Below are 17,154 nucleotides of genomic sequence, written 5' to 3'. Positions count from 1 at the left end.
ATCATCAATTTAAATATGAAAAATCTAATAATAATATAAAAATTTCAAAATAAAAATAATTAAAAAAACTAACCCTCGGTGGTTGATTTTCCATTTGTGGCCGTGAATGGTTGTGAGGGTGGCTCTGAGAGATGGAGATAGAGGGGGTCACCGAATATGGGGACGGATTTCGCTGGAGATGGGGACGGATGTTGCCGTAGAGAGTGAGAAATGGAGATAGGACTGAGTTGTTATTTAGGGTTTTAGGTTATGATTTGCGATTATACTGTTTACATTTTTGTTGTGAAATTAATATTGTGTTTCGAATTCGAAAATAAAATTCGCGTTGCGAAAATAAACGCGCTTTGCGAATTTGACTTATGTGTTGCGAATTTGACTCTGTGTTGCGAATTACAAATTCGCGTTGCGATTTATAAATTCTGTGTTGCGAATTACAAATTCGTGTTGCGAATTTGGAAAATCGCATTGTGGAAAAGAAATTCGCGTTGCGAATTTCAAAACTGAGTTGCGAAATTCGAGATCACGTTGCGAATTTGTTGGTCATTTTCGCATATTCAAATTTTTTTTATTAAAATCGTATATTATAAGACATTTTCAATCACTGAAGTTATTTTATCTTAAATAAATTGTGACTTTAGCTTTGTCGGCTTTTGACTTGTCAAGCTATGACTTATATAACGATATTATATTTAAAATTCACAATAAAATAGACATGCCGTATTTGACATAATAATATGATTAAAAAATATTGACTTAATGTGCTTCACACATTTATCATTCAAAATCTTGATGTATTTAATAAATTACATTACAAATTATAATACAACCAATAGTTAAAATAAAGTATTTTCTGTACTTACATTTTTGGTAAACTGATACTTTGTGAACAGAATCTCTTTGAATTTGTTGACATTTTAAACCCGAATCTCATATATAACTAAAGTGTTAAGCGTTTTTTTTAATTTCTTAATAGTATAGGATAATTATAAGATAATATCTGATAATAATTAACATATTATTTTATTTATTTTAATTTCATTTTTAAAAATTCAACAACTCTCAACAAAAAAAATATCAATATTAGAATCATTAAACTATGGAGTCTTTCAGTTGGCTATAGGCCCAGAGTTTTGCCGTCTCTTTCGTCTCGAACTGAGTAATGAATTCATATTCTTTGCTTTGTTATCAAATCCAATACTTAGAATCCAAAACTGCTGTTTCGGTTCGAACAAAGAAAAAAACAAACAAAATTTGACCTTGTTATAGAGGGGGATCCCCACAATGGGATCACCCTTTGAAGGAACTCACCCACCCACCCAAGGAATTAGGACTGTAAATAAGACGAGACAGATCGAGAGATACTCGAGATTTACTCGGTCAACGCTCGATAAATACTCAAATCGAATGGACTCGACTCGAGCTCGACTAGAATTCTTAACGAGCCGAAACGAGCTACTTGATACTCGACTCGAAAAGTTCGTGAGCAGCTCGAAAATATAATATATTAAGATTTTATTTTTTCAAATAAATTATTAATAATATTAACATTTATGCGTTGATTTTTTTAAAAAAATACAGTAAGACTTTCGTATATTTAATGTTCAAGTTCAAGTTTGAGGCTTTAATCTAGTTAAGTTTAAGATTTTTTTTTATTTCGAGCCTTTTCGAACTGCTCACAAGCTTCAATTCAAGATTTTGAGTTCGAGTCGAACTTAAAAATTTTAAGCTCGCAAATTTTCGAGTCGAGTCGAGCTCAGCGATACCCGAGCTTGACTCGGCTCGTTTACACCCCTACAAGGAACCACAACCAAATCTCAGTAAAATTTGTTGAGGTCCTCTCCATCACACCCCTTGTTCCAGTACACATGACACAAGTGAAATTAATACTGCAACCAACTTTTTTTCTACAAAAAATCTAATATCTGAAGCTCAACATTTAAGTTGCACATCTAAATGCTTATAGAAGTGAAGCTTCAACACTGGCTGACAACTTTCCACAACATGACAAAACACCTATTCTTTCAGCTTCAAATTTTAACCCATCTTCATTGCTTTGTTGCTTCTACTACCACTATTCTTTTTATCAGTTCTTTGTACACTTGATCATATAGTTTGAAATGAGTGTATTTTTAAACATTAAAGTGTATTGAGATGGGATTTCCAATAGCTATCGTTGAAAGTGATTCTCTAAACGTCGTTCGAGAGTTGGAGGACCATCGTGCAGATCATTCCGTTCTCCGTTTCTATCTAGCCGAAGCTCAACGTCTTCTTGATGCTCACCCCTAGGTTTCTGTTCATGCCGTAAGTCGTGAATCCAATGGTGCTGCTCACGCTTTACCTACATATGCCTCTACGCCTGTTACACCTTTATATTTCGATACTATTGTCCCTTCATGTCCTTGTACTGTTGTTGCTACTGATGCTGACTTTTATGAATGAAGACATGGTTTACATTAAAAAAAAAGTGTACTTGCTTTGCCCGAAAAGAAATGGATTTTGCAGCTTCAGTGAAGGAACCTGATAGACTGAAAGGTCTAAACTGGGATGCTTGATACGCTATGCAGTTGGGGAGTCATTATAAATCATTTCCTAATAATGCCTGGTTTTTAACTAGCAAGCCTACCAAACTATAAAGGGACTCATAAAAGAACTCTAGAGAATCATGTTGCCGAGATAACAAAAACGTGTGCCCTAATATCATAGCATTTTCCATGAATTACAGATAGGAAAGGAAATATGCTCAGGAAGTTAAGAGCATCAATTAACAAATTATCGTTCCAACAGAATAACCCACCAAATAGAATCGGAAGATGTGACTAAAACTGGAAGGAGATTTGATAATCTAGAATAGATAACCAGTAAGTAAAACCAAGAGAACAAAGTATGCTACTAGTCGAATGCTGAAAGATGAAGATACAACAGTACATTCTAACCCTTCAATCTACAACCTTATGAGTTATGACCATACTAATCGAAAATATGAGATTTGAAGTTGTTAATCAATACATGTACAATTGGAAAACTACCTCAGACAGAACGGCAATAAGCTACTTCCACAAAGGACGTGTTGCAAATCCCCTATCAACCTTAGTTTTAGAGCACCAAGGTCTCTAGTGCCTAGGCGCAAGACGCAGGCAGGGTGAAGGCGCATACCTTTCGTAGGCGAGACGTATTTTTATACTAAAAACCCCTATAAATCAATTATATAACATTATAATCATATTATAAATACTTAAAGATCAAAATATTTAATATCATTAAATAACAAAACAAATAGAACTATTATACGTTCATAAATTTAACCAAGACTTAACTAAATTCATTCACATAAGTAACTTTTAACACTAGAACTAATAGATTTACTGTTAAAATCTTAATATTTTCTTTTTCTTATTTTATGCATTTATTGTTATTTCCATCTTAATATACACTAAACAGAATCAACAACCATAAATCTACCCACAAATATGCCTAGAAGAGCCTTAAAAGCTTAGCAGCCAGCCAAACACCCTTAAACCTAACCCAAATATACCAGATTTTCTTTAAACAAAATGTTGATCATTTAAAACGAGCTCAAAGGCCAAAGGAAAAGTTGTGAAGCATTAAAGTCATAGGTTACACCAGAAGGTGCCTGTAGATAGTTATAATGGCTCTCTTTAAAACATAAAAAAAGTAAATATAACACAAAGCTATCTCTGTAACAGGGAAAATAGTTTATGTAGATGAGTGAAAGAGGGATAGGAGGTGACGGCTGGCAAGATTAGTTTAGATTTTAATATTTTTTCTATTAAAAGTTCTCCTCCCCTGCGGGAGGCAAAAGCGTGCGTGCAACGCTTCAGCAGAAAAACGTCTGAAGTGCGCCGGGAGGACTTTTGGTTCTCCACTGCACCCACTCTTCAAAGATGATTTTCTCCGCGTCCAGCTGCGCCCGGCGCCTTAGACGTGCCTAGGAGCGCTTTTAAAAACTAAGTAATCAAACCATCTTTTCTACTAATTTTTCATGCTTCTTTAACTACTCAACTTTTCTTAGCTGCTCCAGTACCATTTCATAAAGAGGCATACTTAGTTTCAAGAATTTCTCCTCAATCATCTCTTTAAACAACTTGTAAGCGTTGTTCCAATGCCCCATCCCGCAATACATTTTGATCAAAATCCGGTATGTATTCACATTAGGCTCAACTTCATTATCATCCATCTCCTTCTTTAACTTGAGAACCATATCAGTAGACTTTGAGCCAGCAAACATTCGCATCAAAACATTTTGTTACAATATTAGGCATACATTTAAATTTCATCTTAGTATACACACGGTGAGCAGCATTTACATCCTTTAACTTCTCAATATACTTAAATATGGTATTGAAAGTAGGCGAATTCGGGGTACACCCTTTCTTAAGCCTCGAATTAAACATTTTAACAGACTCATCAAGATTATCATCCCTACAATGACTCTCTATAAGAAAATTATAAGTTACCGTATCCGCCGCACAACCGAGTCTTTTCATCTGATTATAAACCTGCAAAACCTTCTCTGAGCGGCCGGCCTTGACATGAACCCTCGTCAAATTATTAAAAGTAATCGAATTTGGCTCACAACCTACATCGACCATCTCAGCAAAAACATCATAAGCACGAGTATTTTGACCACATTCTATACAATGCATTGATCGCAATCGTATAACTATACACATTAGGCTTAATACTTACCATTTTCATTTCTTTGAATACCCTTTCGGCCTCTGAAATATTACTGGCTCGACACCAGCCATTAAGCAAGCTGGTGTACATAATCACATCAGGCTCAAACCTGTCCTTCAATTTATCGGAAAAAGTTTGAGCTTCATCAGCTCTTCTCTTTCTGCATAAAATACTAATCAGAACAGAAAACGCAATCTTATAAGGAACGCACCCGTAATACTCCATGCGATCAAACGCGAGCACAGCTTCCGCAGCCAATCCGGCCTTCACATAACGTCTTATTAGAATCGCGAAGATTTCAAGCAAGAGGTCGACGCTTTTGGCTTTCATCTGATCGATGAAATGCCAAGCCAAGCTGAAATGGCTCAACTTTCCAGCAAGGTCGATCATTTCGTTGTAAGGGTCGGGAGATTGAACAAAATCGGGTCGCGTGGGGGCCCAATTAAAGAAAGTGTTTGGAGAAAAGGTATGCCAGGCGGACCTCACCGCATCTGTCGACGACGTAGCGTACAAGGGAAGGGGAGATAGGATGGACGGTGGAGATTTTGGAGAAGTCTAGAGACAGAAAAGGGATGGTGAAGTTAGGGGTCGGTTGGGTGGAACTTGGGTCAGAGTTGGGGTTTTTGCGGTGGTGCTCTTTGATTAAGGAACGGAACTGTTCGGCGACTTGGGTTTCTTCGGGTGAAAGGGTGGCGGTTTGGAGCTTTTCAATCGTAACAGCGTCACCGGCTTCAACTTCTTGTATTAGGGTTGGCGTTGAAAAAGAGTAAAAGTTGACGAATCGCAGCGAGAAAGAGGATGGAATGCTTAGTCTTGACTTGGTTAAAGCCATGGGAATCGCCATTGTGGCTTCAAATTGAGAGCAGTGTGCAGAGTGCTCTGCAGCTCAACATTAACGAGCGTTTAGAAGGGTTGTATGGGGGCTTTTTAGGGCCAATTTTTACTAATGGATTATTATTGGTCAAAAACTTCTGTTAGTCCTTATACTATACCGGAAGTTGTGATTTAGTTACTGCACTCTAATCTGATCATTTTGCTTCATGTATTTTAGATCCTGACCCAAATAATATTCATAAAATCTATCCAGTTATATTCTATTATAAGTCCTTATATTATGTATAAATTGTAAATTTAATTCACTGTCTCTAATTTGATCATTTTAAACTCACACACCCATAATTATAAAATGACAATTTAAAGAATCACGCTTTGTATATGTATTATATTTTAAAGAATCATATTTTATCAAAATTTTGTACATAGATTAAAAGAATAAGTGCGGCGATTACATCTATGAAGTCGGATGGTTTTACATTTATGCAAAATTAGAATAAAGATGATCGTGTAATTCCGTCCCTAACTCCAATGAAGATTTGTTTGCTTTCTTATTTTTTAAATTTGATATTTGGCAATAAGCCTAAGGGCGGCCAAATCTATCTGATTCGGGATTTCTATATTATCTGCTATTCAACTGTAAAACTAGTTTTCAAGCACCGTGCTGCCTACACCATCCAACAATCGCAGTAGTACCAAAACCACGACATTGTAAGGCCACATTTGAAAAGTACTAGTGGCGCCCGTAGATGGGCGTAGCAAAGTCGGTCAGTCCTTAAATGGTTCCGTTTCTTTTAAATGTTTTCAAAGAAAATTTCTCACATCTTTTTAATCTGAGTCTTACCCGGAAACTTCGATCGATCCTTGGATTTTGAGCTGAATTTTTCCGTTTCTTGTTCGTGAATTCAAGAATGGCGAAATTGAGACATTCTCGGTTACAGGCGAAGAAGCTGTCCACAGTAACGCTTGTATTATCGATGTTGTTTATGTTAACGGTGGTTTTATTGATGCTTTTAGGACTAGGGATTTTCTCTCTTCCGATAAACAGCGACGACACTCCGCCCATTGCCATTGATCTTACTTCTTATAGACGCATGGCTTCTGAAAGGTAACTGCCTCTTGATGGTTTGATTTTTAAGCATTGATCTCTTTTGATGAATAGCGATGTGTTCTCTGATTGTTTTCGTTAATTTGATTTTGATGCAGAGGAAAAGGCTTGGGGAAAAGAGGGGAGCAGTGGACTGAAGTCCTTTCTTGGGAGCCTAGAGCTTTCATTTATCATAATTTCTTGGTTAGTTTCTACTCCATTCTTTGTCTCTGTTTATAATCTTTATGTATAAATTACTATTACAAAAATGTATCAAGGTTTCTTGCGTCCTTAAGATCTTTCGGTTAGTATAAATTAATTTGAAATTGCCAATCTGATCTATTCTATTGTATAGTCATTGACATGAATTAAGAAGAGTAGTAGTTGACCCTCGGAAGTACAATGTATCCATAACATACGGTAAGCGAATTTTGTATAACCCTTTTCTTATTACTGAATCGGTATAGTTCTGGACTGTGGGCTCAGCTTGTTGTGTATGTTAGATTTGATGTCTTTCTCTTAGTTGTTTAGTTAGTAATGAAAAATCATGAAAGTGACAATAATACTATTTTCTGTTACTTTCTTCTGGTGGTTGTTTTGATTTTTACTTTTTTCTATTCATATCAACAGTCCAAGGAAGAATGCGAATACCTGATAAATCTTGCTAAACCTCACATGGCAAAATCCACGGTTGTTGATAGGAAAACAGGGCAAAGTAGAGATAGCAGGTTTTGTTTCCTATCCCAGCATCTTCTTGTTGCTATACATGCTAAGATATGATATCGAGGAATTGAACTCCATTTCTCCTGTTTTAAGTTTTTTTTTTTTGAAAGCGATAACCCTTTCCATTTTGTTTTTTTGTTTTGTGCGAAGACCTGTTATGTTGTCAAACTCTGAACCTAATCTCACATTGACTTGCATTGTTCACAGGGTGCGTACAAGTTCGGGTATGTTTCTGAGAAAAGGGCAAGATAGAATCATTAGGGTCATAGAGAAAAGGATAGCCGATTTTACTTTCATTCCCGTAGGTATGAGATTCGAATACCTTTCTGTAACTAGTCTTCTCTCAAATAATAATTAAACCTTTCCTTTGAAAGCGCATAATATGAGTCTAATTTAAAACTGAGCGGTGATCGTGTGCAAATGGGATATTTATACCTTTTTTTTTTATAGCATCTTCTTACAGCTAATGATGTCCAGATTACACGTTTCCGAATTTTGTTGTGTGTTTCTTTCTTTTTGCAGTTAAGTGAATTGTTATCACTTTTCTTTTGATTTGTTGTTTTTTCCCTAATATGACTAGAAACTTACTTTGTAATACACAGAAAATGGAGAAGGCCTTCAAGTTCTCCACTATGAAGTTGGACAGAAATATGATGCACACTTCGATTACTTCGCTGACAAGTTCAACACTATAAATGGAGGCCAGCGGATGGCTACCGTGCTTATGTATTTGTAAGTTTTTTAATTTTATCTGTACAAGTCTATGATGCATTTGACAGCCAATCAAGTTTCACAGAACTACTTTACTCGTTTCAGCTTTCTATATTTGAAAATTAATAGGATTTGGTATCTCTTACCTTACTTCCTGTTACTCATGCAGGTCAGATGTTGAAGAAGGAGGTGAGACGGTATTTCCAGCAGCCAAAGGAAATGTTACTGCTGTGCCTTGGTGGAATGAATTGTCTGAATGTGGTAAACAGGGTCTAGCTGTGAAGCCAAAGATGGGGGATGCTTTTCTGTTCTGGAGCATGAGGCCTGATGCCAAGCTAGATCCTTCAAGTTTGCACGGTCTGCTATCAGCCCTTTTCTTTTTGTTGCTTTTATCTTAAATTGTGGTTCAAGAATAATTAAGCAGTTTTGCAGTTCCCATAGACAAAAATGATCTGTAAACATAATTTTTGACATGTGTAAAATAACCAATTTTCATTCTATCATGCAGCAACTTTTAGTTATCAACTGTTATACAAAATAAATGAGTATATTTGTGTTTCTTGTTCCCAATGCCAGTTGGATGCCCTGTGATTTCGGGAAACAAATGGACCTCAACGAAGTGGCTGCATGTTGAAGAGTACATGGTTTAAGCTGCTATATAGAGGTACCTGTAAACGCCTAACGGAGGAAGTTACTGCTGTAGTGTTAGATGGTCAATGCAGCCTTATAAGTGTACACCATGAGCTATCTTTTCTTGTTCACTAAATGCCTCGAACTACATTGGAAAAAAAGGTGAGATTATAAATTTTCAAGGTCCTTCAAACCACCTATAGAGAAGTTTATTAGCTAGGTAGCTAACTAGCTTTTTCGTGATATGATAGCATTCTCTGGGCACTAGTAACCTGTATATGCTAATGGTCAAGAACCGTTTTCAAAATTCAAACATTGTTTAGAGAAGTTTATTAGCTGAACTAGTTAGATAGCTTTTTTAATGATATGTGATATGCTTGGATATGAATACCTAGTTTATGCTAAGGGTCAAGGAGAGTTGTTATTTTTATTATAGTAGGTTTGGCTTGGTTGTTTGTTGGTGGTAAGCTGGTTTTAAGGACAAAGACTGACGCTCTTTTTTGTAAATTAGCTGGTTGTTGTTGGATTCACAAGAGGATAGGAATAATGGTTGCAGTTGAATACATTTACTGTTGATTGTAAATTAGCTAAACAATAATGAATAGATATGCAAGAACTTAACACATTGTAAATTAGCTAAACAATAATGAATAGATATGCAAGAACTTAACACTTTGATGTGGTCCATAAGTAGGGATGAGCATGGGAAGCTTTGGGTCGGATTTTCGGTCAACCCGACCCAAAAATTATACATCTTCCACCCGAACCGACCCGAAAACTATACACTCCGAACTTAATCCAAACCTGACCCGACTTTTTTGAGATAAAATTCAAACCTGACCCGATCCGACCCAAAATATTATATTTATTAAAAAAATATTATTTTTATTCAATAAAAATATTAATTTAATTGAAAAAAATAATATATAGAGGAGCAATATTATAATTATTCCTAAATATAAAGATAAAATTATATGTTTTTCTTGGATCGAATATTTTTTACCTTAAACCTGAACCCGACCTGACCCGAATACAACCCCTAAAAAATTCGATCTGATCTAAATCTGTCGGATCCGGGTTTCATACCCATCTCTATCCATAAATCAGTGTATCAAAATGTTAAAAGTCAAATAATTTAGGAACCAAATGGTGCTTTGTCAAAGTCAAAAATTAGGCACCTAATTTTTGTTGAAATTAGGTAATGGGATAATTAATTTTAGTCATTGTAATTTAGGGTATTTATAAGATTAGTCCTTAAGTTTCAACTATAAATACCCTTGCTCATTTAGCTTCAAAATCATCCCAAAGCATTCTAGCTTTCTTCCAATACTAGAGAGATTTTAGAGAGTTTCTTGAGAGTTGTTTTTCCTTTTTATCTAGAGAGAATTATCATTGTTTTCTCCTTGGTAGATCGAGAGATGTTGTAATTCCTATTTTCTCATAGTGAAATTCTTCTACCATTGCCCGTGGTTTTTACCCTAAATTTTTAGGGGTTTTCCACGTAAATTTTTTGTCTCTTTTATCTTCATTTTTATTTTCTCAAATTATCAATTGCGATTTTGCTCTATCCGATAGCCGTCTTCCGCAACAATTGGTATCAGAGCTAGATTAGAGTGTGTAATATCTGCGTATTGTCTTTGTGGTTGCCACCAAAAGGTAGATCCTCCAACATAAGAAAGTAAGAAGTTATTACCCATTCTTTGAAGGTTCTAGAGAACTATTCACGATAGTGAAATAGTGGGAGCTATCCATAAACGAAGAAATGGCAACGAAATTTGATATTGAAAAGTTCAATGGGAGAAATTTCTCATTGTGGAAATTGAAGATGAAGGTTATCCTGAGGAAAGACGGTTGTCTAGCAGCTATCAGCGAAAGGCCAGTAGATTTCATAGACGACAACAAATGGATCGAAATGGACGGAAATGCTATGGCAAACTTTCATCTAGCATTAGCAGATGAAGTATTGTCAAGTATCGAGGAGAAGAAGACAACTAAGGAGATATGTGATCATCTCACCAAACTGGACGAGGCCACATCGTTGCACAATAAAATTTTCCTTAAGAGAAAATTGTACACTCTCCGTATGCCAGAATCTACTTCAGTGACGGAGCACTTAAATACACTGAACACTTTATTTTCTCATCTTACATCCTTAAGCTGTAAAATAGGAGAGCAAGAACGTGCTGAACTTCTACTTCAAAGTCTACCGGATTCATATGATCAACTCATCATCAACTTGACAAACAGTAATGTCACCACTCTAGTCTTCGATGACGTTGCAGTTGCTGTTTTACAAGAAAAAAATCGGCGCAAGAACAAGGAAGACAGACAAGTAAATCTGCAACAAGCAGAAGCGTTGACAACGATGACAACGATGAGAGAGAGATCAACAGAACGTGGCCAAAGCAGCAGTCACAAACATGGTAGATCGAAGTCGAGAAGTAAGAAGAATTTAAAGTGTTACAACTGTGGAAAGAAGGGTCACTTGAAGAAGGATTGTTGGAGTCTAAATAAAAACTCCAATCCACAAGGCAATACCGCAAACACTTCAGATGATGGAGATGCTCTATGCTGTGAAGCGTCAACCACCGTGGAAGGAAGAAAACGATTTGCAGATATATGGCTCATTGATTCGGGAGCAACTTATCACATGACCTCAAGAAGAGAATGGTTCCATCATTATGAACCTGTCTCAGGAGGATCTATGTATAGTTGCAATGATCATGCCTTAGAGATCGTTGGCATGGGAACCATCAAATTGAAGATGTATGATGGAACAATTAAAGTTGTTCGAGATGTGCGGCACGTGAAAGGTCTGAAGAAAAATTTATTATCCTACGGATTGTTGGATAATAATGCTAGCAAGATTGAAACACGGAAAGGAATCATGAAAGTGTTCCGTGGAGCACTTGTGGTGCTGAAAGGCGAAAAGATAGCTGCAAACTTGTACATGCTGAAGGGAGAGACTTTGCTAGAAGCAGAAGCCTCTGTTGCCTCATGTAATTCAGATTCGGCAATGCTATGGCATCATAAACTTGGACACATGTTAGAACAAGGAATGAAAGTCCTTGTGGAGCAAAAGCTACTTCCAGGCTTAACAAATGTATCACTTCCTTTGTGGGAGCATTGCATAACAAGTAAGCAGCACCGGTTGAAATTCAACACATCAAATTCTAGAGGCAAAAGTGTTCTAGAATTGGTTCACTCTGACGTATGGCAAGCACCAGTAACGTCCCTAGGTGGAGTAAAATACTTTGTCTCATTTATTGATGACTACTCTAGGAGATGTTGGGTGCACCCTATTAAGAAGAAGTCAGACGTGTTTTCAACTCTCAAAAACTTCAAAGCGTGGGTGGAACTTGATTCTGGAAATAAGATCAAGTGTTTCAGAACAGATAATGGAGGAGAATACACAAGCGAAGAATTTGATGACTTTTGCAAGAAAGAATGCATCAAAAGACAGTTCACAGTGGCGAACACTCCTCAACAAAATGGAGTGTCAGAGCGGATGAACAGAACCTTGTTAGAAAGAACAAGAGCAATGTTGAGGAATGCAGGCCTAGAAAAATCATTTTGGGCAGAAGCAGTCAATACCGCCTGTTATTTGGTGAATCGAGCTCCATCAACTGCAATAGAGCTGAAGACACCAATGGAGATGTGGACTGGTAAACCAGCTGATTATTCAAACCTTCATGTATTTGGAAGTATCGTGTACGTGATGTACAACTCCCAAGAAATTTCAAAGCTGGATCCAAAATCCAGGAAATGCAAATTCTTGGGGTATGCTGATGGAGTAAAGGGGTATCGCTTGTGGGATCCCACTGCCCGCAAAGTGATCATCAGTAGAGATGTTATCTTTGTAGAAGATAAACTACAAAGAAAAGAAGACGATGATAGCGCTGAAAAGTCAGAGACTACTCAGATACATGTGGAAAAAGAGTTTGAAGAAGGAGATTCTTCTGAAGCAGAACCAGCACATGATGAAGAAGAACCAGAGAGTTCTGAAGCTCCAACAACTCGTCAATCAGATCATGTGAAAAGACGTCCCAATTGGCACTCAGATTATGTTATAGAAGGTAATATTGCATACTGCCTTTTAACAGAGGACGGTGAGCCATCAACATACCAGGAGGCAATAAATAGCTCAGATGCTTCACTGTGGATAATGGCGATGCAAGAAGAAATCGAAGCCCTTCATAAAAATAATACATGGGACCTTGTGCCACTACCACAAGGAAGGAAGCCAATTGGTAACAAATGGGTTTTCAAAATCAAGTGAAATGGTGACGATCAAGTGGAGAGGTATCGTGCAAGACTGGTGGTCAAAGGATATGCTCAGAAAGAATGTATTGATTTCAATGAAATTTTTTCTCCTGTGGTTCGACTAACAACAGTTCGAGTAGTCTTGGCAATGTGTGCTACATTGAATTTACATTTGGAACAGCTAGATGTTAAAACAGCTTTTCTTCATGGAAATCTTGAAGAAGAGATTTATATGCTCCAGCCTGAAGGTTTTGAAGAAGACGAAAAGAAGAACTTGGTTTGCAGGTTGAACAAATCTCTGTACGGTCTAAAGCAGGCGCCGAGGTGTTGGTATAAGAGATTTGATTCCTTCATTATGTGCCTTGGATACAACAGACTTAATGCAGACCCTTGTGCTTATTTCAAGAGGTCTGGTGATAACGATTTTGTTATATTGTTGTTTTATGTGGATGACATGTTGGTTGCAGGACCCAACAAAGATCATATTGAAGAATTGAAGGCACAACTGGCTAGGAAATTTGAAATGAAGGACTTGGGATCAACAAACAAGATTCTAGGGATGCAAATTCACCGAGACAGAAGTAATAGGAAGATTTGGCTTTCACAAAAGAATTACTTGAAGAAAATCTTGTCACGATTTAGCATGCAAGATTGTAAGCCAATTTCTACCCCTCTTCCTATTAACTTCAAATTATCCTCCAGTATGAGTCCTAGCAGTGAAGAAGAGATGATGGAGATCTCTCGAGTACCGTATGCATCAGCAGTGGGAAGTTTAATGTTCGCTATGATATGCACAAGACCAGACATTGCACAAGCAGTAGGAGTGGTTAGTCGGTACATGGCGAATCCAGACAAAGAGCATTGGAATATTGTAAAGAGGATCCTCAGATACATCAAAGGGACCTCAAATGTTGCATTATGTTACGGAGGATCAAACTTACTAATCAATGGTTATGTAGATTCTGACTATGCAGGAGATTTTGATAAAAGCAAATCTACTACATGATATGTGTTCAAAATTGCTGGTGGAGCTGTAAGTTGGGTTTCAAAATTGCAGTCAGTTGTGACTACGTCCACAACAGAGGCAGAATATGTAGCAGCTACACAAGCCAGTAAAGAAGCAATTTGGTTGAAGATGCTATTGGAGGAGCTTGGGCACAATCAAGAGTATGTCTCTCTGTTTTGTGACAGTCAAAGCGCCTTGCATCTAGCAAGGAATCCAGCATTTCATTCAAGGACAAAGCACATACGAGTTCAGTACCATTTCATTCGTGAAAAGGTGGAAGAAGGAACAGTAGATGTGCAGAAGATCCATACCAAAGATAACATAGCAGATTTCATGACGAAGGCAATCAATGCTGATAAATTTACCTGGTGTCGATCCTCCTGTGGCCTGTCAGAAACGTAAGAAACATGAAGGTACAAGGTAGAAAGAATGATGTGTAGATATGATTATTCCAATCAAATCTTTAAGTGGGAGATTGTTAAAAGTCAAATAATTTAGGCACCAAATTAGGCACCAAATGGTGCTTTGTCAAAGTAAAAAATTAGGCACCTATTTTTTGTTGAAATTGGGTAATGAGATAATTAATTTTAGTCATTGTAATTTAGGGTATTTATAAGATTAGTCCTTAAGTTTCAACTATAAATACCCTAGCTCATTTAGCTTCAAAATCATCCCAAAGCATTCTAGCTTTCTTCCAATACTAGAGAGATTTTAGAGAGTTTCTTGAGAGTTGTTTTCTCCTTTTTATCTAGAGAGAATTATCATTGTTTTATCCTTGGTAGATCGAGAGAGGTTGTAATTCCTATTTTCTCATAGTGAAATTCTTTTACCGTTGCCCGTGGTTTTTACCCTAAATTTTTAGGGGTTTTCCACGTAAATTTTGTCTCTTTTATCTTCATTTTTATTTTCTCAAATTATCAGTTGCGATTTTGCTCTATCCGATAGCCGTCTTCCGCAACACAAAAATCACAAACTCCTCATCGATGCTTCATCCTACTTTAGAGAGAATATTATTACAAAAATTCCCATTCCAAGAAATATATTGAAAATTTAGCTCCTAATCACGTGATCTCAAACTTTGTATATTTAAATGTAAATTGAATGTAAATCAGTACAAAAGATTTATTGTTACTTATTTTATTAACAATACTTATCTTAAAATTTTATGTGTTAATTTCATTTAAAATTTTTATTTTATTAATGTGTGTTCCACCCTAAAAAAATATTTATAAATTTACTACTATATAACAATGAGTTGGACACACACAAAAATCATCAATCAATAATAAATAATATTTTTTAAATAAACATAATAGAATTTTTTTTAATATAGTATAGTAATAAAATTTTAATGTCTACTTTGAAAAAAATATTTAAACAAAAAATATAATTAATCATTTATTTTCAATTAAATAAAATAAGTTAAGGGTGGGTTAAATATATCGTCGGAAAGCAGCTAGGCTGGGAAGAAACAAATAATAAGATACGATACGGGATGGATCCACGTGTAAGGCAGGAGGACAACTCTCATGTGATGCCATGGAGGAAGTTGTTCGCTTCACCTCAACTACAATAGAACCTTTATAAACTAATACTTAATAAATTAATAATTTTTTTAAAAATAATATTTTTTTCTGTCATAATTTATACCCTTAGTGTAAATTAATAATTTAGATAAATTAATAAAATAATAATTTTTCAAAATATCTTTATATAAATTTGTGATCTCTTTAATATTATAAATTAACAATTCTATAAAATTACAAATATAATTAGGACAACTTAATAAAATGTGATTCTATTGTTAATTGTTCTTTCTTAAAATTTAAACCTAACTAACTTAAAAAATAGATTTTTTTTTTCTATATAGTAGTTGATTTCCTTATCATATATGAACTTACATTAAGTTTTAACTAATATTACATATTACAAATGAACTTTATTTTTTTAGGTATATATTATATTTAATTAGTCATATCTTATATGAACATCATTCAAATAGTCAATACAATATATATATTTTATTCATGAAGAATAATGTAAGTTCATTATTAATTTATCGATTAATTAATATATATTTAAATTAATAAAATTACGTTGTCCCGACATTATTAATCTATAGAGATTTTACTGTAATTGGAATTTCACGGGTTTGGATCCCACCACAAGTGTCCACAACAAACTAGGGATGGGCATTGATCGGGTTTCTGGTGAACCCGACCTGACCTGAAAATTATATATCTTCTACCTGACTCGAACCCAACTCAAAAAATATACACCCTTCGCTTAATATGAACCCGACCCGACCTGAAATAATATATTTATAAAAAATATTACTTTTATTCAATAAAAAATAAGGATTTAATTGTAAAAAATAATATATAGAGAGGTTATTATTATAATTATCTCTAAATATATAAGATAAAATTATATTTTTTAGTTCAGGTCGGATCAAATATTTTTTTATTTTAAATCTGAACTAGGTCTAAATCCAATTTTTTTTTATAAAAAATCAATCTAATAGAATTGGGTCAATCCATGCAACAAACAAGTAATGTGGAGGCATTTTTATCGAAATATCACCATTAGACCCAATAATTACCTGTCAGGCACCCGCTCTCCAAATATTACAGATCTAGCACCTTTTCTGACATGGTGGCAATAAAGCCTGGATTGTCATTCGTACCTTCGCGGGGTTCTTTCCGAGCTAGCGCCACGTAAGAGGAAGGCGCGAATGCCTTCGCAGGGTTCTGACACATACAGAAGGTGTGAATCATGATCAACGTCTTTCCTTTAATTCCACAAGCGTCTGTCTCCCACATTGATTACTACTCGTCTTCCCCTCCCCTCTTCCTATAAATACCACACTCAACACAACCCTCAAACCACACTCAAATCTCAAATTCTCCCATTCTTCCTATTATCAATCTTTATATTAAGAAAGTAAAATATTTTCTATTATATTATAACTATTTAATAATTTATTATTTTATTAAATTTTATTATACTAATTTTTATTATTTTTTGCAGTTATAAAATGGAAGGCGGGTTGCTACGTTTAGATGAGAATCATATCTCGAGGCCTTTACCGATATGATAACAATTTTAAATTGTGTTGTTATTTTAATTATTGTGAATGTTTTATTTATTTAATTTTTTAGTATTAGTTTATATTTTAATTTGTATACTATTTATTAAATTA

At 35.4% G+C, this 17,154-nt stretch overlaps 1 protein-coding gene and 1 pseudogene across 1 annotated transcript; one reads left to right on the top strand and one right to left on the bottom strand.

Moving 5' to 3' along the window:
- Nucleotides 1–3,973: 3,973 nt before the first annotated feature.
- On the bottom strand, nucleotides 3,974–5,576 carry LOC120121963 (annotated as a pseudogene).
- A 681-nt stretch (nucleotides 5,577–6,257) lies between these two features.
- On the top strand, nucleotides 6,258–9,024 carry LOC120124450 (probable prolyl 4-hydroxylase 3). The gene is made up of 8 exons (XM_039143143.1): nucleotides 6,258–6,640; nucleotides 6,739–6,823; nucleotides 7,250–7,347; nucleotides 7,550–7,647; nucleotides 7,945–8,074; nucleotides 8,223–8,410; nucleotides 8,630–8,903; nucleotides 8,935–9,024. Exons 1-7 carry the CDS (start codon nucleotides 6,444–6,446, stop codon nucleotides 8,701–8,703), a joined length of 870 nt encoding a protein of 289 aa, XP_038999074.1. The 5' UTR covers nucleotides 6,258–6,443; the 3' UTR covers nucleotides 8,704–8,903; nucleotides 8,935–9,024.
- Nucleotides 9,025–17,154: the final 8,130 nt, after the last annotated feature.

The sequence above is a fragment of the Hibiscus syriacus genome, unplaced genomic scaffold (genome assembly GCF_006381635.1).
Source record: "Hibiscus syriacus cultivar Baekdansim isolate YM2019G1 unplaced genomic scaffold, ASM638163v2 tig00000132_pilon, whole genome shotgun sequence".
In the NCBI taxonomy this organism is placed as follows: Eukaryota; Viridiplantae; Streptophyta; class Magnoliopsida; order Malvales; family Malvaceae; genus Hibiscus; species Hibiscus syriacus.
The sequence above is the reverse complement of the archived record's forward strand: the minus strand, read 5'-3'. Positions and strand labels throughout refer to the sequence as shown.